Source organism: Dryobates pubescens, chromosome 36 (assembly GCF_014839835.1).
Source record: "Dryobates pubescens isolate bDryPub1 chromosome 36, bDryPub1.pri, whole genome shotgun sequence".
Classification (NCBI taxonomy): domain Eukaryota; kingdom Metazoa; phylum Chordata; class Aves; order Piciformes; family Picidae; genus Dryobates; species Dryobates pubescens.
The window spans coordinates 556,283-573,443 of record NC_071647.1 but is presented as its reverse complement, the minus strand read 5'-3'; the positions used below and the strand labels follow the sequence as shown (position 1 = coordinate 573,443).

Genomic DNA, 17,161 nt, shown 5'->3' with positions numbered 1-17,161 from the left:
GCCTCTCCTGCCTCCCTCCCTCCGACTCACGGCCAGGTACCCACAGAGCAGCCCTCACACACCAAGCCCTGCAGCCCAGGTGACCAGGAGCTGCCAGGGTGGGCACCCAGGGGCAGCTGAGGGCTCTCCACACTCCCCTGCAGGAGGTGGAGCTGCTGCAGCCTCCCTTTGTGAATCCACCCAGGGACCAGGCTGTGCCCTGCAGCCCAGCCCACGGTGCTGCCAACCCTACCTGCTGCTGCCCACAGCCCTGCTGCCTGCTCCCAGCTTCATGCAGCTGCCCCCCACTGCTGGGCAACCCCTGGGCAGGCAAGGAGGAGTCTGAAGGCAGCTCAGCACTTCCTGACCTCCCTGCAAAGCTCCTGAGGCAGGGGGCAGCCTCCCTCCCCTCACAGGCTGGGGGCTGCCCAGGACCCCCAGGCCCCATTTGCCCTGCAGCTGTCAGGAGCTGCCAGCTCCTGTGCCAGCCACGGAGCTGTGTCACAGAAACTGCCCCCAGCTCCCTCCTGGCACCCCAGCCTGGCCTGGCTCTTGGCTCTCTCTGGGCACTGCCCCTGGCAGCAGCTCTCACCCTCCCTCAGCAGGCACTGGGCAGGAGCTGGGGGCTGAGGGGCACACACAGAGGTCCTGTGCCCACCTCCACCTCGGGGCACACCACAGCAGCCCTCAGGTCTTGGCACTGCCCAGGTTAACACTGACACAGAAATCATGCACTCGAGGGGGAAAGGTCTGCTGGGCAGCTCCTCTCAGAACCACCCCACTGGCCTCCAGGGAAGGGCTCTGCCAGGGCCTGGGGAGCAGGAGCCTCCTGTCCTCAGCTGGGGAGATGGGGGGACAGCAACAGACCCCAGGGACAGCTGCAGGGCAGCTCTGCAGGGCAGCTCTGCAGGGCAGCTCTGCAGGGCAGCTCTGCAGGGCAGCTCTGCAGGGCACCTCTGCAGGGCACCTCTGCAGGGCAGCTCTGCAGGGCAGCTCTGCAGGGCACCTCTGCAGGGCACCTCTGCAGGGCAGCTCTGCAGGGCAGCTCTGCAGGGCACCTCTGCAGGGCACCTCTGCAGGGCACCTCTGCAGGGCACCTCTGCAGGGCACCTCTGCAGGGCAGCTCTGCTCCATGAGGAAAACACTGAGGGAAGTCCAAGCTGGACACCACCAGCAGACACAGCACAGGGGCCCAGGGGCCAGAGTGCCACATTCAGCTCTTGTGAACTGGGAGCCAGGAGAGCTGGGGAGGATCAATGTGCATAGAGCAGGGCAGCAGCTCCCCAGGGCAGGGCCTGGGCAGTGCCAGGACCTCGCTTTGCTCCCAGTGCAGCCTGGGTCAGGCCAGCCCTGGGAAGAAGGAAGAATGAGCAGAGGGGAGGCTGGGCCTGGGGCCCCCAGCACTGCCTGCTCTGCAAGCTGCCTTCAGGTGGATCACAAAGTATTGTCCTTGTCCTGCAGCAGCAGAACTGAAGCCCTTAAACCTTCCCTGGGAAAGCAGCTCGGCAGGAATGCAGGCAGGGCACAGCCAGGGGCTGCAGTGCTGGCAGCAGCATGCATGACTGCAGCTGCTGAGGCTCAGGGCAACTGCAGCCAGGCCAAGCACAGCCCTCAGAGGAAGGAAGACAAAGATGGCAGCACTCAGCAGTCCCTCCCTGCAGCCTGCCCCTGCAGGGAGCAGCTGGCAGAAGGTAGGCAAAAGTCGGTGCCAGGTCTGCCTGGGGCACTCCTGCCTGCACCAGCAGCTGCTGCCAGCCTCCAAAGGTCACCACCAGAGCAGCCCCCAGCAGCACTGCCCAGCCCCTGCCCTGCTGGCACTGCCCAGAGCCAGCACAGCTCCCCTCACCCTCTGAGCAAGCCCAGAGCTCTGCCAGCCCTCACCCACAGCAGGCTCCAGGACCGCTCCAGAGGCTGCACAGAGCACCTGGCACAAAGGCTCTTTGCTCTCCAGCCAGAAGGGAAGAGCTCTGCCCCCAGAGTCCCCTCCCAGCAGAGCCCTGGCTGTGCCACCACAGCTCTGGTGCCAACAGCTCAGCGTTCACAGGAGCTGGCAGCACCCTGCCGGCCAAAGCCCTTCTCGGCTCCAGAGCAGCTGCAGGCAGCTCCCTCCAGCACTCATCCTGCCGGGGTGCAGGGGGAGCCAGGGCCAGGCTGTCAGTCCAGAGCTTGGCTTTGCATGTTCTTGCTTCTTTGGAGAGTAAATCCCTGCTGGCTGCAAGCTGCTCACCTCTGTCCAGCTCCTGCGCCGCACACACACAGCCAGGCTGCACCCAGGAACCTCAACTTTACTTTGCATCTCTTCAGAGCCAGGCAGGGCTCCTCCACGTCATGGACCAGGGACACCAAAGCAAACATCAAGCTCAACAGAAGAAAACAAAAACCAGAACAAAACTCAAGTTTCAGCACAGAGATTCCAGGTCCAAGTGGATCAGATCAGCTCCCAAGGAGATCCAGTCCGGCGCAGAGGTCCAGCCCCAGTCCCACACCGCCGGCAGCAGCACAGTCCTGGAGGTGGCCACACACAGCCCTTCGGTCCCAGCTGCCCCTCAGGCAGTGCTCCTGGAGAGCCACAGCAGCATTGCTGACCCAGGGCTGCTCCCCTCACACCTGCACTGCTGCTCCCCTCACACTCTGCAGCCAGAGCCCGGGGGGCAGGACCCCGAGGGGGCTGCGTGGAGCTGGCTCCGTCCTGGCACCGCCGCCAGAGCCTTGGGGTCACTCGGCAGCCAGTGCAGGCCCTGCCACGCTGCCAAGCCAGGGGGTGCCCTGCCCCCAGCAGCAGGAGCTCAGGGAAGTCCTCTGGGCAGCAGGGGCAGGCTGCAGGGCGGCGTGGGGGGAGCAGAGGAGTCGAAGCTTTGCTTTGTTCACCCTGGGGGTTGGTTGCATTTGGTTGCTTGGTTGGGTTTGGTTGGGGCTTGTGGTTGGTGGGATTGTTGGGTTGGTGGGCTGGCTTGGCTGGGTGGTTTGGTTGGGGCTGGTTGGGATTGGTTGGGCTTGGTTGGGGCTGGTGGTTTGGTGGATTTGGTTGGTTGGGCTTGGTGGGCTTGGTTGGGGCTGGTTGGGATTTGGTTGGGGCTGGTTGGGATTTGGTTGGGGCTTGGTTGGGGCTGGTTGGGTTTGGTTGGGGCTTGGCTGGGGCTTGGCTGGGGCTGATTGGGTTTGGTTGGGGCTTGGCTGGGGCTGGTTGGGTTTGGCTGGGGCTGGTTGGGGCTTGGCTGGGGCTTGGCTGGGGCTGGTTGGGGCTTGGTTGGGGCTTGGCTGGGGCTGGTTGGGTTTGGCTGGGGCTGGTTGGGTTTGGCTGGGGCTGGTTTGGGCTTGGTTTTCCTCTTTTTTTAACAAAGTTAACAGTAGAACAGACTTCACCAAAGCCTTCCCCCCCCAGCTGGCTTCCTCCTCACACACAGCACACGACAGAGGCCTCCAGCCAGGGGTGGGACTGCTCTACGGACGACAGAGGCGGTGGGGGCAGGGGCTACGTACGGCCTGGCGGAGGTCGAGAGGAGGTCAGCTGGGGCTGCCCTGGGGCTCTCCTAACCGAACTGGAAAAAGAAACTTCCAGGCCCAGAAGCTGAAAGAGGCAAAAATGAGAGAGGTTAGCAGCTGCAGAGCCCAGCCCGAGGCCCTGCTCCGCTCCCAGCGCTGGGCGGGCGCAGAGGGGAGGCCTCTGCTGGGCACCGCTGGCAGCTGACCTCCCCCAGGGCCAGGAGTGGAGAGCTGGCAGTGGGGGGAGGGGGGCACAGGGAACCTGCCAGGCTGCTGCAGTTCCCTCAGCTAAAGGCCTCCAAGGACACAGCTCCCCAGGGGCTCTGCTGCAGGGGCTGGGGGCACCCTGAGCAGCCACCCCAAGGGGTCTGCAAGCAGAGGCCCCAGGAGGGCTCAGCAGAGCTGTGCTGCATGGCCACAGCCTCTGGCCAAGAGCTGCCTCTTGCCGTGCCAGCAGCTGCCCCCAGCCCCAGGGGACTGGCAGAGCCCACAGACCCTGCCAGGGAAGGGTCCCCTGGCACTCTTGCCACCAGCTGGGATGCTGTGCAGAGGGCACTGCCCCAAAGCTCTCAGACACTGGAGTGGCAAAGCCAAACTCTCTCCTGGAGGAGCACATCCACCCTGGGGGGCTCAGGGGGTCCCACCCAGGGATCTGTGCCCTCCACCTACCTTCAAAACTGAAGCCACTTGGCCCACCAAAGAAGGCCTTGAAGATGTTGTTTGCATCAACGTCTAGAGGGAGGAAAAGGAAGCTGTGAGCTGGAGTGAAACTCTCAGCACAGAAACTGGCACTGAGCTGGGGCCCAGCCAGCTCCCTGCAAGGGCACAGAAAGCCAGCAAGCAGCAGCCTGCCCTGGGCACTGCAGGGCAGAGGCCAGGGCCAGCGAGCAGCAGCAAGAGAGCAGCAGCCTGAGACAGCTTCAGGCCCAGGGCAAGCTGAGCACTGTGGAGGGGCAGCACTTGGGGCCCACAGCCTGTGAGGTGCTGCTCTGCTGCCTGTGGAGGGTTCCTGCCCCTCAGCAGTGAGGCCCTGCAGGCTCAGGCAGGGGCAGCATCCACCACACCCCCCAGAGCTCCACAGCCTCAACCAGAGGCCACCCCCAGAGCCCAGCCCAAGGCAGCTCAGGGCATTACTACAGGGGAGGTTTGCTGTAGGGGGAGCAGGCTCCAAAAGGCCTCAGGAGCCACCAGCCAAGCTTGGGCTCCATCACCTGGCAGCTCTCTCCCAGCTGAAAGCATTCTGTGGCCTTTCAGAGCTGCTGGGGCAGGGCCCAGGGGGACACTGACCTCTCATGTTGAGGCCATCCTCCTCCAGGTCCTGGCCGCTGTCGTAGCGAGCCTTCTTCTTGGGGTCTGAGAGGATGGTGAAGGCCTCCCCCACCTCCTTGAACTTCTTCTCCTCCTCCTTCTGCACCTCTGCACTGGCCCCACTGTGTCTGTCTGGGGACACAACCAGGCAGCAACAAAGCCTTCAGTGCCCAGGGGAGGTGGAGCCATGCCCCAGCCCCAGGCTGTGTCAGGCCTGAGGGCTCAGAGCTGCTCCAGGGGTCCCCTCCCCTCCCTGCCCCTGGGTGCTGCCCAGAGCGAGGTCACAGTGCCCACCCTGCTGCCAGGCTGGCAGGGGGTACCTGGGTGGTGCATCAGTGCCCTTTTCCTGTAGGCCTTCTTGATCTCATCCTCTGAGGCATTCTTGTCCACCCCCAGGATTTTGTAGTAGTCTTTCCTCTTGCTCTTCTTCAGCTCCACCTGGGCATTCTTGAGCAGCTGTTTGTGCTCTGCAAGAGGCAGTGCCAAGGGAGAGTGGCATCAGCACTGGGCATGGCCTCTTGCAAAGGCCTAGGCCTTGAGTGGAGCTGGCATGCAGGACTGCAGTGCCACAGGTAAGCAACACAGCTGGACCACAGCCAGGCAGCTAACTGCAGCCTCAGTGCCCAGCCCAGGCTGGCTCCCAGCACAGGGAAATGCACTGAACCACAGGGACCAAGGTCCCTCTGCTGCACTCCAGCCAAGGAAGCAAGGGAGAAGCTAAGGAGCAGCAGAAGCAGAGCAGTGCTGCAGCCAGGGGCTGGGCAACCTTCCCAGCACTCAATGGCAGAGAGAGAGCAGCTGCTGAGAGGCACTCAGGGTGCTCCTGAGGACAGCCACAGCTGCCAGGGCTGGACTGGGCCTGTCCCAGCCCAAGCCAGGACACCCAGCTGGGTCCTGCAGGGGCAACAGGGGGCAAAGCAGTGCTTGATGGGGGGGGGGGGGGAGCAACCAGATTGAAATAGCAGCTGAGGGGCAGGGGAGGCAGCCAGGGGCAGGGCAGGGGGCAGGGGGGGCAGGGCCTCACCTTTCGTCTTCTCCGTCTGGTAAACCTTCTCGTAGTCGCGGACAGCATCCTCGTACTGCTCTGTGTCCATGTAGCTGTGGGGAGGCAGCTGCTGGCCAGGGGCAGCCCAGGAGCCCACCCAGGGGCACTGCTGGCCAGGGGCAGCCCAGGAGCCCACCCAGGGGCACTGCTGGCCAGGGGCAGCCCAGGAGCCCACCCAGGGGCACTGCTGGCCAGGGGCAGCCCAGGAGCCCACCCAGGGGCACTGCTGGCCAGGGGCAGCCCAGGAGCCCACCCAGGGGCACTGCTGGCCAGGGGCAGCCCAGGAGCCCACCCAGGGGCACTGCTGGCCAGGGGCAGCCCAGCACCTGCTGCCTGTGGGGACTCCTGGCACTGGGACCTGCACTTGGGGCTCCCAGCGGAGGCTGCAGCCTCACTTAGCAGCTCAGGGTCTGCTCGAAGGACCTGGCTGCTGCCAGGCTTTGTGCAGGCTCAGGAGCCCCTCCCAGCCAGCAGGGCCCCACTGGGGCTGGGGCAGATGTGGAGAGCAGTGAGGCTGCTGGGAAGTGACAGTCCTGGCACCCCAGAGGGACCTGTGCCCATCTGCTGGCACCACAGCCACCCACTGTAACTCAGCTGAGATGCAGAAGGACGCTGGAGGCTGCAAGGAGGGGTTTGGTTCACCTGCAAGCCAGGCACCTTTGCCCCAACCCTGAGGAGAGCAGCCAAGAAATCCACAGGCCTGGAGTCCTGCCCTGGCCACTCCGAAGGACACAGAGCCCCAGAGCTCCTCTCACCACCTGCCCAACCTCTCTGCACCACCCTGGGGCACTGCCCAGGGCTGAGGATGGAGCCTCAGCTGCCTTCTGCATGGGCAGCAGGACAGGCTCTCAGCTCTGCCAGCTCTCTTCTACCCACTGCAGGCCTTCTGCAAGAGCTGGAGAGGGCTCTGTGGCTCAGGAGGTCTCCCAGCAGCCCCAGGAGCCCAGCAGGGAGCCAGCCCTGCCCCAGCACAGCAGCCACAGGCAGCCCGGAGCCGCGCTGCTCCCCGGCGCCCCTCGCCAGCAGGAGGAATCAGTTCAGGGCCCCTCAGGACAGCAACCTCTGCTCAGGGGGGGCTCAGACGTGTCCCCCCCGTGCCCTGGTGTGCAGGGGGCAGGCTCTGCTCACCACTGTGCTCTCCTCAGGTAGGCTTTGATGTAGGTGTCGTCCAGCTTCACCGCGTTCGTGCAGTCGTCGATGGCCTCCTCCAGCTTCCTCAGCTGCAACAGCAGAGAGAAGGCAGCCCCAGGGGCAGCCCCTGCTGAGCTGTGCTGTGCCTCTGGGCACAGGGAAGCTGCAGACACCCTCTCAATTCTCACTTGCTTGGCTGGCTGCCTAGGAATTTTTCCTTCCCCCAGAGCACAGCCTCTGGTTCCCAGGGAACACCAAGAAGCCTGCCCAGGGGCAGCTCCTCAGGAAGTGCACTTGGGAACAAGGATCTTCCAGAGAGCAACCTGAAAACCACCTCCCAGAGTCCAAACTAAGCTCCTGACAGGAAAATAAAGACACTGAGAGGAGGTTTTGTGGTTTTCAGGCACAGAGAGCCACACAAAACATTCCCTGCCGCTGCCTGCAGCTCACCCCAGGGCCCAGGGCTGCAGCACAGCCTCTGCCTCCTGACCAGGGCCTGGAGAACCCCGAGGAGGAGGAAATGTGCCTAGAGGAGGTGCAGGGTGGGAGCTGGGAGCAGTGCCACAGCAGTGCCTGCTCCTCTGCATCTGTGACTGAAATGCAAGAGCAGAGCTGGGGAAGGCACCCAGGGTTTGGAACTGGGTCAGCTTTTTATAGCCCAAACCCAGAGCCAGGCAGAGGAGTGGCAGGACTGAGAGCTGCCAAGCACAGCACAGCTAAGCTACCTCCTCATCACTGGGGAGCAGACAAAGAAGGCTGCTCATGAGAAGCCTGAGCTCCACTCCTCTCTCCCTCCCACTCTGTGCAGCCCAAGCCTTCGAGCTCGGTGTCTTCGGGAGTCAGCTTCGCCGGCTGGAGAGGATCCAAGCATTGTGCAAGCACAAAGCCCTGAGCAGGCTGCCCCCAGCCCCGGCAGAGCAGCTGCTGCAGCAGCCCCAGGGGAAGCACTCTGCAGTGGGAGCAAGGTGCCGGAGGCTCAGGGCTCCTTACCTTGGAGTTCACTGTCCCTCGGTTGCAGTAGAGCTTGGCGTTGGTTTTGATGTTGTTGGGGTCGATGCCCAGGGCCTCTGTGTACAGCTCATGAGCTAGTTTGTAGTTGCCCTCCTTGAAGGCTTTGTTTCCATCTTCCTTCTTTGCTTTGAGCGCTTTGGCATTCTGGAGGCAGAGGAACCCTGGCTGAGGCCCCGAGGGCAGCGGTCCAGGGGCACACAGCACCTTCCTTGGCTGGGCGAGAGGCAGGCTGCAGACCCCGCCGCAGGACACCGAAGTCCCAGCCCTGCTGCAGCAGCTGAGCTGCGCTGGCAGCAGCCTGCACTCCGCAGCAGCGGCGCAGGACAGACAGTGCCAGCTGCAGGCGCTGCCGGCGGCACGCAGCCTGAGCTCAGAACAGGGCAGGGAAGCAGTCTGCAGATTCCAAGCCCCAGGAATGGGATCTCGAGGGGCAGGAACCCCCAGTGCTGAAGCAGCGAATGCAAGCAGCCCCTCAGAGGGCAGCAGCGAGGGAGGGAGCTGCACGAAAGGAGTCTGGGACGCAGGCAACCTCCTGGCACCAGAGCCGACACAGCCTGCAGCTGAGCAGGGAGCCAGGGGCAGGCAGCCCTGCAAGCGCCGCAGGCAGGGCCGGATGCAGGGGAGGCAGCCCCAGGCCCCCGCCCCAGGGCCCCGCCCCAGGGCCCCGCCCCAGGGCCCGCACTCACCCTGCAGGCCAGGCAGGCCTTCTCGTGGTCCGGAGCCATGCGCAGGGCCTGCACGAAGAACTGCACAGCCTTCTCGATGCAGTCCTCGTAGTACAGGCACAGCCCTCGCACGTACAGCGCGTCCGCGTTGGTGGCGTCCAGCCGCAGGATGTCGCTGCCGGGCACGGGGCGTCGGCACCGCGGCACCGGCACCGGCATGGCACCCCCTGGCACCGCGGCACCGGCACGGCACCCCCCCGGCACCGGCATGGCACCCCCTGGCACCGCGGCACCGGCACAGCACCCCCCCAGCACCGCGGCACCACGGCACCCCCGGCACCAGAACAGCACCCCCCCAGTGCCCCCAGCACCAACCCAGCCGCCGGGGGGCGCTCACCTGGCCACGGACTGGGCCTCAGGGTAGCGTCCCAGCAGCGCCAGGCACTCGGCCTTGAGGATCTTGAAGCGGTGGCAGGCAGGGGCGAACTCCAGGGCTCGATCCATGCAGAACACAACCTGCAGGGGCACAGCTGCCAGCTGCTGCCCACAGGCCTCGCTCCCCTGGGCACCCCTGCTGCTGCAGGCCTCCTTCCCGAGGGGTCTCTCCACGGGCAGTGTTCTGCCCTCCCTCCCCAAGGGCTGCAGCCCGGCCCCCTCCTCCTCGGGGCGAACTCTGCCACGTTCACCGCTCGGAAGCCAGCCCTGCTCCGCTGGCAGAAGCTGTGCCAGCTGGCTGGTGCCAGGCAGGGCAGGAGGCAGGAGGCTGAAGCGGGCAGGCACAAGCTGCCAGCCCCCAGGGCAGCAGGAGGCAGGCAGCTGAGCCTCACCTTCCTGAAGTCTCTCTTCTCAAAGTCCACCTCAGCGATCTTCTCATACTCCAGCACGGTGCTGGCGTTCTTCAGCTGCAGGAGGAGAGCACAGCACTGGGCACAGGGCTGGCACTGCCCTCAGGCACCTTCCAGCAGCATTTCAGACCCCTTGCAGGGCACAGGGCAGGGAGCACAGCAGCACTTCTGCCATCCTGACAACTGCTTTGAACCCCAGCTGGCAGCCCAGGGAGACCCTGGCAGACAGGTGCCGGAGGTGGCTGCATCACCCACCCCTGAGCTCCCTGGCACCAGCCCCCACTCCTCCTCTGCAGCGCTGGGAGAAGGCCCAGCCCAACTCCTCCGCCAGGCAGGGACTGCCACACACCCACGTGCCAAAACCCTGCCGAGAGCCAGGCCCAGAGGCTCAGGCAGCAGCCCCCTGCCCATCCCATCCCAGCACACAGCCCCTGCCCACCACCACGGGGGTCCCACCCTGCAGGTCTGAAACGACAGGCTTTACCATTGCCTCTGGCAGCCCCCGGCGCCAGGCGCAGTGCCCTGCCGCCAGCCCCCGGCACAGTGCCCCACGGGCAGCCCCCGGCGCAGTGCCCTGTGGGCAGCCCCGGGCGCCGGGCAGTGCCCCGCCGGCAGCCCCTGGCGCCAGGCGCAGTGCCCTGTGGGCAGCCCCCGGCACAGTGCCCTGCCGGCAGCCCCCGGCACAGTGCCCTGCCGGCAGCCCCCGGCACAGTGCCCTGCCGGCAGCCCCCGGCACAGTGCCCTGCCGGCAGCCCCCGGCGCAGTGCCCTGCCGGCAGCCCCCGGCGCAGTGCCCTGCCGGCAGCCCCCGGCGCAGTGCCCTGTGGGCAGCCCCCGGCGCAGTGCCCTGCCGGCAGCCCCGGGCGCCGGGCAGTGCCCCGCCGGCAGCTCCTACCTCCAGCTGCGCCTGGCCGTTCTTGTGGTCCAGCTCCAGGACGCGCTGGAAGCAGCGGCTGGCAGCCATGGCGTTGCCCAGGGACAGGTGGCACTTCCCTTCCCGGAGGTGGCCCTGGGGGGACAGGCAGGAGGGAGCTGCAGCGGCAGGGCGGCAGCAGCAGCTGGCAGGTGTGCAGCTGGCACCTACCCGCAGGAAGCTGTCGTCCAGCCTGACCGACTGCTGGGCGTCCGCCAGCGCCTCGCGGAAGCGGCCGAGCATCATCAGCGTGGCAGCTCTGTTCCCGTAGTAGCTGGCACTGCCAGGGCAGGTGTCTGCGGGAGCAGCAGCCCTGCTCAGGGCAGTGCCAGCGGCTGGGCAGCCCCGAGAGCCGCTGGGCAGCCCCGAGAGCCGCTGGGCAGCCCCGAGAGCCGCTGGGCAGCCCCGAGAGCCGCTGGGCAGCCCCGAGAGCCGCTGGGCAGCCCCGAGAGCCTCCTGCTGCCCCCAGCTCTGTGAGCTGACCCCAGGCGAGCCCTGGAGCTGCCCTCCCGACCCCAGCCCGGCCAGGACCGCAGCCTGCGGGGCTGGGCCTGGCCCCGCGGCGCAGGGCGGACGCCGCCGCGGCTGCAGGGCAAACCTGGGCCTGCCGCAGCGCTCTGGGGACGCTTCAGGCCCTGAAGGCTTCCCCCCTGTGCTGGGAGGGAGCCAGGGGGAGGCAGGAGCTGGGGGAGGCCCTCTGGAGCTGCTCTCACCTATGGCTTTCGTGTAGTAGTTGTAGGCCTCGTTGTAGTCCTTCTTGGCATAGTAGGCATTGCCCTGCTCCTTGAAGGATTCTGCTTCTCTGGAAGGAACCACAACAGCACAGCTGAAGAGCACTGAGCACCAGAATGGACTCTGACCCTGGCCAAGCGGCCCAAGGCCTGCACCAGCCCCTGGGACCCTCCGGGGCAGCCACAGGCAGCCACTGTTTGTCCACAGCACACAGCCAGAGGCCTGGCCCCAGACAAAGACCAAATTCTACCAATGAACAAAGAGCAGCTCAGCCTCCACCCTCCATGTCCCACCAGGGATGTGGGCAGCACATCTCAGCCCCAGCCACGCTCTGCCCCACCACCAAGCAGCGTCCTGCAGGGCTCTGCTGCCTGGGACCCGGCCCTGGCACAGCAGGGAGTGGGCAGCTGGTGGCTGCAGGTCACCACTGTCCTCCTGGATGGCCACCAAGGGCTCTGAACATCACCCTGGCTGGAGCAGAGCCAAGAGAGTCCAACCAGCCAGGTGCCCTCCGGTGTGCCAGGGCAGAGCTGCACCGGGAGGGTCGCTCCCAGGCTGGGCTCCAGCACTGCTGCAGGCAAGCTGCTCAGGGGGACAGCCAAGGGAGCAGAAGGGAACCAGGCCAGAGAGCACAGGGCAGGGAGTGAGGAGTCTCAGGACTCCCTTCCCTCAAACCCCTCCAGCCAGCTGCTGCTGGGGCTGAGGAGTTCATTCCTGCCCCAGGACAGCCACAGGCCTGAGCCAGAGCCAGGCTTTAGCCCCCACGGTGTGCAGAGGCTCCTGAGCCCCCCAGGCTGTCCCAGGGCACTCTGAGAGGCAGCAGGGAGGGAGCCCAGCAGCGAAGGAGGCAATGTGCAGGCAGCCCAGCAGGGCCAGAACAAAGGGGATTGTGCTCAGACAAGTTCCCATCTCTTGCAGCTCGCTGGGGGCTGCCCTTGGCCATCCCCCACAGCTGCCTCAGGCAGAGTTGTTTTCACTGCAGCAGCCCAGTGGTGCCAGCTGGCAGAACAATGGACACAGGAGGTGGCACAGCTCAAGGGTGCTCTTCACTTTCGGTTTGAGCATCTCCTGCCAGCCCCACTCCAGCCTGGGAGCAGCCCCAGCAGCGCCCAGCCCAGCCCTGCTCCCTGGCAATCAGAGTGAAAGGTGGCACAGAAGTGGGCACTGCCAGCACCCCACTGCCTTGGGAGGGGCTTGTCAGGGCTCCCAGGCTTGGTCCAGCCCTGCTGCCCCTGCTCCAGCGAGCCATGAGCTGGCCTGAGATGGGAAATTGCCACCACAGCCTCCCCAGGTGGCAGCCAGGGCACAGCTCCCTGCCTGCTGCTGCACCCCGAGGGCCAGCAGAGCCATCCTGTGCCCGCAGGATGGGAACACAGCACCAGGCCTCAAACCCTGCAGGGTGGGAGAGGTGTCCCAGAAGGGCTTTGAACATCACAGCTCAAAGATGCAGAGAGCAGCAGGGCAGGGAGCACCCAGGTGAGGAGCCAGGTTCTGGGACGGGCAGAGCCTGGCAAAGGCCAAGTGCCCGGGGCAGGGCTGCAGGGCGGCAGGGAGGCAGGGCAGGGCTGGCAGGGTGGCAGGGCCGGGCTGGCAGGGTGGCAGGGCCGGGCTGGCAGGGCGGCAGGGCCGGGCCGGCAGGCAGGAGCCGCGGCAGCGCTGCCCTGTGCTCCACTGACACAGAAAGCAGCCCCGGCCCTTGTTTACCTCCTGCCCGGCCGTGACAAGCAGAGCCGCATGCGGCTCGCTGCTCTCGCTGCCGATTGTTCCACCCCAGCAGATGCTGCAGCCTGAATGAGCTCATTCTGCGCCCGCACCGGCGGAGGCTGCGCTCCCCCCGAGCTGCCTGGGGAGCTGCAGCGGCGCCCGGCCGGGCTGCGGCCACCCCCGGCGCCGAGCTCCGCTCCGGGCGCAGGCAGCGCCCGCGGGGCCCCTCCGCCGTGCCGCGGGGCCGCCCTGCCCGGGGGGCGCACACCGGGCAGGGCGCAGAGCGGTGCCTCCCGGAGCGCCCCAGGCCCTGCCCCAGCCCGGGGGGCAGCAGGAACCTTCCCAGGGCTGCCCCTGCCCCCTCCGGCACCGAGCTCTCGGCAGCAGCCCCCGCGGCACGGTCCCACCTTCGCCTCACAGCCTCTGCCGCCTCCTGGCAGCTCCCACAGGCGGCCCTGGCACCCCTGGCACCGCCTCGGCCCTGGCAGCCCTGGCAGCTCCCCGCACACCTCGCTGCGGGTGCCCCGGGGCTCAGGGCGCTGTGCCGCACAGCCGCCCTGCACCCAGCTCCGGCACCCTGGCACCTCGGCAGCTCCGCTCCCGCAGCTCGCTGACCCTCGCCTCCCACTCCCTCCCCTGCTCCCTTACACAACAAACTCCGCAGGAGGCTGCCCAGGCCCCAGCAGCCCTCCGGAGAGGCTCTGGCACACAGCTGCCGGTGCCCAGGGCCGGCTGCAGAGGCTCTGCCCCTGCCGGCAGCGCTCCCGGGGGCTGGCACCCGGGGCACGTTCTCAGCTGTCAGATGTTCCTCAGCTGCCGGTAAAATAAGTTGAGTGATCTCAAACCAGCCCACAGCAGGCAGATGTCTGAGCTTAAAATTAGCTCCTGTGCCTGCCACTGGGCAGCTGAGCCTCTGCCCTGCCCCCCCGAGCGCCCAGGGGAGCAGGCCAGGGGCTGCAGCTCCCTGCTGGGGAGACCCTGCCCCAGGGCTGCCAGCGAGGGGAAGCCAACCTCCCCCGGCAGCGCTCCTGTCCTCCGCTGCAGGAAGCAACCTCCCCGCAGGCAGGCAGCCCCGCGCTGGCCCTGCTGCAGCAGAGGCTGCAGGGCTGCAGGGCAGGCTCCCTGCACATCAGCACCCCCCACTGAGCACCAGGAGCTCTGCTGCCGGCGGCACCACAGGAGCAGGGATGCCCCCTGCAGCCCCTGCAGCGTGCCCCCAGGCAGGGAAAGCTTCGGCCTGGCCACACCAACCCTCTGCATGGGCAGCCCAAGGACTCCCCAGCTGCATGGCAACAAAGCTCTGCCCCAGGGCTCCCACCAAGCCCCCACCTCACCCTCCACACCCCCACCCTTGCCCCCAGCACCTTCCCAGCACCCGAGGACAACCTCAGGCATGGGAGAACCAAAACACATCACAAGAAACCAAAGCAGTGCCCCCAGGCTCTGGCCATGAGAGCAGCCAGGGGAGCCCCCAGCTTTAACCAAGCCCTTGGGCACCTCCTCACCCACAGGGCTCAGCTCAACCCCAGCCCCACTGCTCCTGGCAGGGCCACCCAGAGCTGGGGTGCCCTGCACCAGCTCCCCTGAGGCTGCAGCACAAGCACAGAGAGAGCAACAGCCTGGGGCCTCATCTCAGCACATCTCCAGAGCAGCCCAGGGGGCTCCCTGGGAGGGGCTGCCACATCCTCCAGAGCTGGGGACGAGGAAGGTCCAGCCTGAGGCACACAGCAGAGCCTGGAGCTGCCAGGGAATCCTCCCTGGCCAACCTCCAGGGAGCCCAAGCTTGCAGAGCAGCTGGGCCCAGGAGAGAGCTGTCCCCATGGGCTGGGAGCCTCTCCAAATGATTGCAACAACTAAAAGGAGACCTCCTGGGGCAGAGCAGCCCCTGCAGCCCCGCTGCTGCCCAGCAGAGGAGCTGGCACTGCCAGCATCAACACCAACCCCTTCCCCAAGGACCCCCCCAGGCTGTGCAGCAGCAGAGGATGGCCCTGAGGCCACAGCCTGCCCCTGCCCCTCAAACAGCCCCTGAGGGGCAGGCTGGCAGCTGCCCAGGGCATCAGCTCCCACCACAGAGCACAGATGGCACTTCTGCAAACTTCCTGCTAGAGCCTGCAGGACAGATCCAGGCCCCCAGAGCTGAGCCTTCAAGCACAGGACCTGCACCTCGAGGTGCTGCAGCTCCTGAGCAAGCCCAGACCCCAGAGCCCTCGGTGCTGCCTTGCAGCAGCTATTCAGGGCAGGGTCTCACTGCTGCTGGCCCCCCAGAGGAGCTCCCCCAGCCCAGCACCTGCCTGTGCCCCTGGGGAGCCTGCACAGGGCTCAGGGTGGTCTACAAACATCAGATACCCAATAACTTCCACCCACTCCCCACAGGGCTGCCACTCACCCTTGCTTACAGCAGACTGAGCTGTACCTGGTGGGAGCCAGGAAGGGCCACAGCAGAGGCTCAGGCACAGGACCCCCAGGACAGGTGCCCTGGCTGGCACGAGAGGAGGAGGAGGGTGCCAGGCCTGAACGTTCTGAGCAGCCAGAAAGAGTAACTGGAAGCAGAGGAAGCACTCCCTGCCCACACATCCCTCTGAGCAAGGCAAGAGAGTGAGATCCCAACAGCCAAGGGAGCACTGTGACAGCTCCTGCCGAAGGCACTGCCTGGCCACAGCCCTGAGCACAGCCCTGGCCCCAGGGCACCAACACAAACCCTGCTGCAGAGCTGCAGCCTCCCCTGCCAGCACTGCCCACTCCTGCCCTGGCACCAGCCCTGCCGCCTGCTTTGCTGCAGCCTGCCAAGGGAGAGGCTGGAGGTGACCAGCAGCAGCCTCTCCCACGTGGCTGCTCTGAAGATCCCAGCCAGCACGCTTCAGTAGCCCAGGGGCAGGAAGGAGTTGCCCACGGAGAGCACAGGGCCCTGCAATTGGTCTCCAGTGGAGCCCAGCAGCAGCTAATGGAGCTCCCTGCAGTGACATCAGCAGGCAGCCAGCTCCTGCCCTGTGCAGCCTGCGGCTGCTGCCAGCAGAGCACCTCAGGCCAGCAGCAGGACTCAACACTTTCGGTGTCGTTTCCTCCTCTGAATCCCAGCCCCCGAGCGATTTTCTGGAGCAGTCACCTGGCCTGGGCCAGGAATAGCTCTGCCCGCCCCGGTTCCCCGGGAGATCTGCCCAGGATGCTGCAGCGCCAGAGGAGTTTCCCACACACTGGAGCTCCTCGGCTCCCTGCAGGCACTGCGACGCTCTGCTGCCGGCAGCCGGCAGAGCAAAACGTGCCGGGGAGGGTGGGATTGCCACCCCCCAGCCTCAGCCCACGCTCCCTGCCCCCCCGGGCATGGCGCTCCAGCTCCCCTCGGCAGCAAGGCGGCTCCGGGAGCCTGCGGCAGCCCTTCAGCACAGACGCTTCCCGAGCAGGACCCTGCCCGGCCGCTGCTTTCCCGTTAGCCACAGCAGGGCTGAGCAAACCCTGCCCGGTGCAGCCTCCAGCGGGGCAGGAACGAGGGGCTGGGGGCGGTGGAGGAGCAGCGAGGCTCCAAGGGACGAGTTGGGAGCCTGCCTTCCACAGCGCAGCTGAGCGCTGCCCTCCTCATCCCCAGCAGCGGGGAAAGCTCCCTGCAGGCAGCAGCCCGAGCGGCCTGCGGGCGGCAAGGCGCCGAGCCGCGCTCCCGGGGCGCTCCGGCTCCAGCTGCCCGCCGCAGCCCGACGGCCGCCCCGGGGCTGTGTCCCGCTGCGGGGCGCGGGGAGCCCCGGCCCGGGGCAGGCTCCGGCCGCAGCCCGCAGCGAAGCCTCTGCCGCAGCGCTGCCCGGCCCGGGGCCCGGCCCTGCCCCGGCAGCTGCCGCCGCGGGCCGCGGCTGGGCCCCGCCGCAAGCCCTTGCCCCAGGGTCCGCTCCGGGCAGCCCCCGGCCGCAGCCCCCCGGGAGCGCCTCCTGCCCTGCCCGGTGCCCCGGGCGCTGCCCCCGCACAGCCGCCGCCGGACCCCCGGAGGAGGCCGCAGGGGCCCTGCCTGTGCGCCGGCCCCGCTCAGAACCGGACAAGGACCCCGCGCCGAGGCCCCGGGACCTGCCGCCCCGGACCACCCCCGGCGCCCCCAGCCTCAGCCGGCGGCCGGGCCCCGGCCGGGGGAGCCCGGCCCGGCCCCGCCGGGGGCGGCCCCGGCGGCAGCGGCCCGGTGCGGCGGGGCGGGGCCGGGCCGTACCTGCGCGTGTCCTCCGCGGGCTCGGGCTCGGGGCCGCCGGGCGCCGCCATCACCACATCGCACTCCGCCGCCGCCATCTTACCGCCGGCCGCGCTGCGGGCTGGCGGCGGGGGCGGGCGCAGCGCCGGAACGGGAGGGCCTTCCGCCGGCCACGGCGGCGGCGCGG

At 67.3% G+C, this 17,161-nt stretch overlaps 1 protein-coding gene across 1 annotated transcript; it reads right to left on the bottom strand.

Moving 5' to 3' along the window:
• Window positions 1-3,306: 3,306 nt before the first annotated feature.
• DNAJC7 (DnaJ heat shock protein family (Hsp40) member C7) lies at window positions 3,307-17,120 on the bottom strand. Its single transcript, XM_054176745.1, has 14 exons — window positions 16,996-17,120; window positions 11,093-11,181; window positions 10,551-10,675; window positions 10,362-10,475; window positions 9,450-9,524; window positions 9,020-9,138; window positions 8,644-8,797; window positions 7,937-8,101; window positions 6,944-7,035; window positions 5,795-5,868; window positions 5,091-5,237; window positions 4,750-4,902; window positions 4,132-4,194; window positions 3,307-3,547 (listed from the first exon to the last, which is right to left on the bottom strand). The coding sequence occupies exons 1-14, from the start codon at window positions 17,070-17,072 to the stop codon at window positions 3,510-3,512; spliced, it is 1,485 nt and encodes a 494-aa protein (XP_054032720.1). The 5' UTR covers window positions 17,073-17,120; the 3' UTR covers window positions 3,307-3,509.
• Window positions 17,121-17,161: the final 41 nt, after the last annotated feature.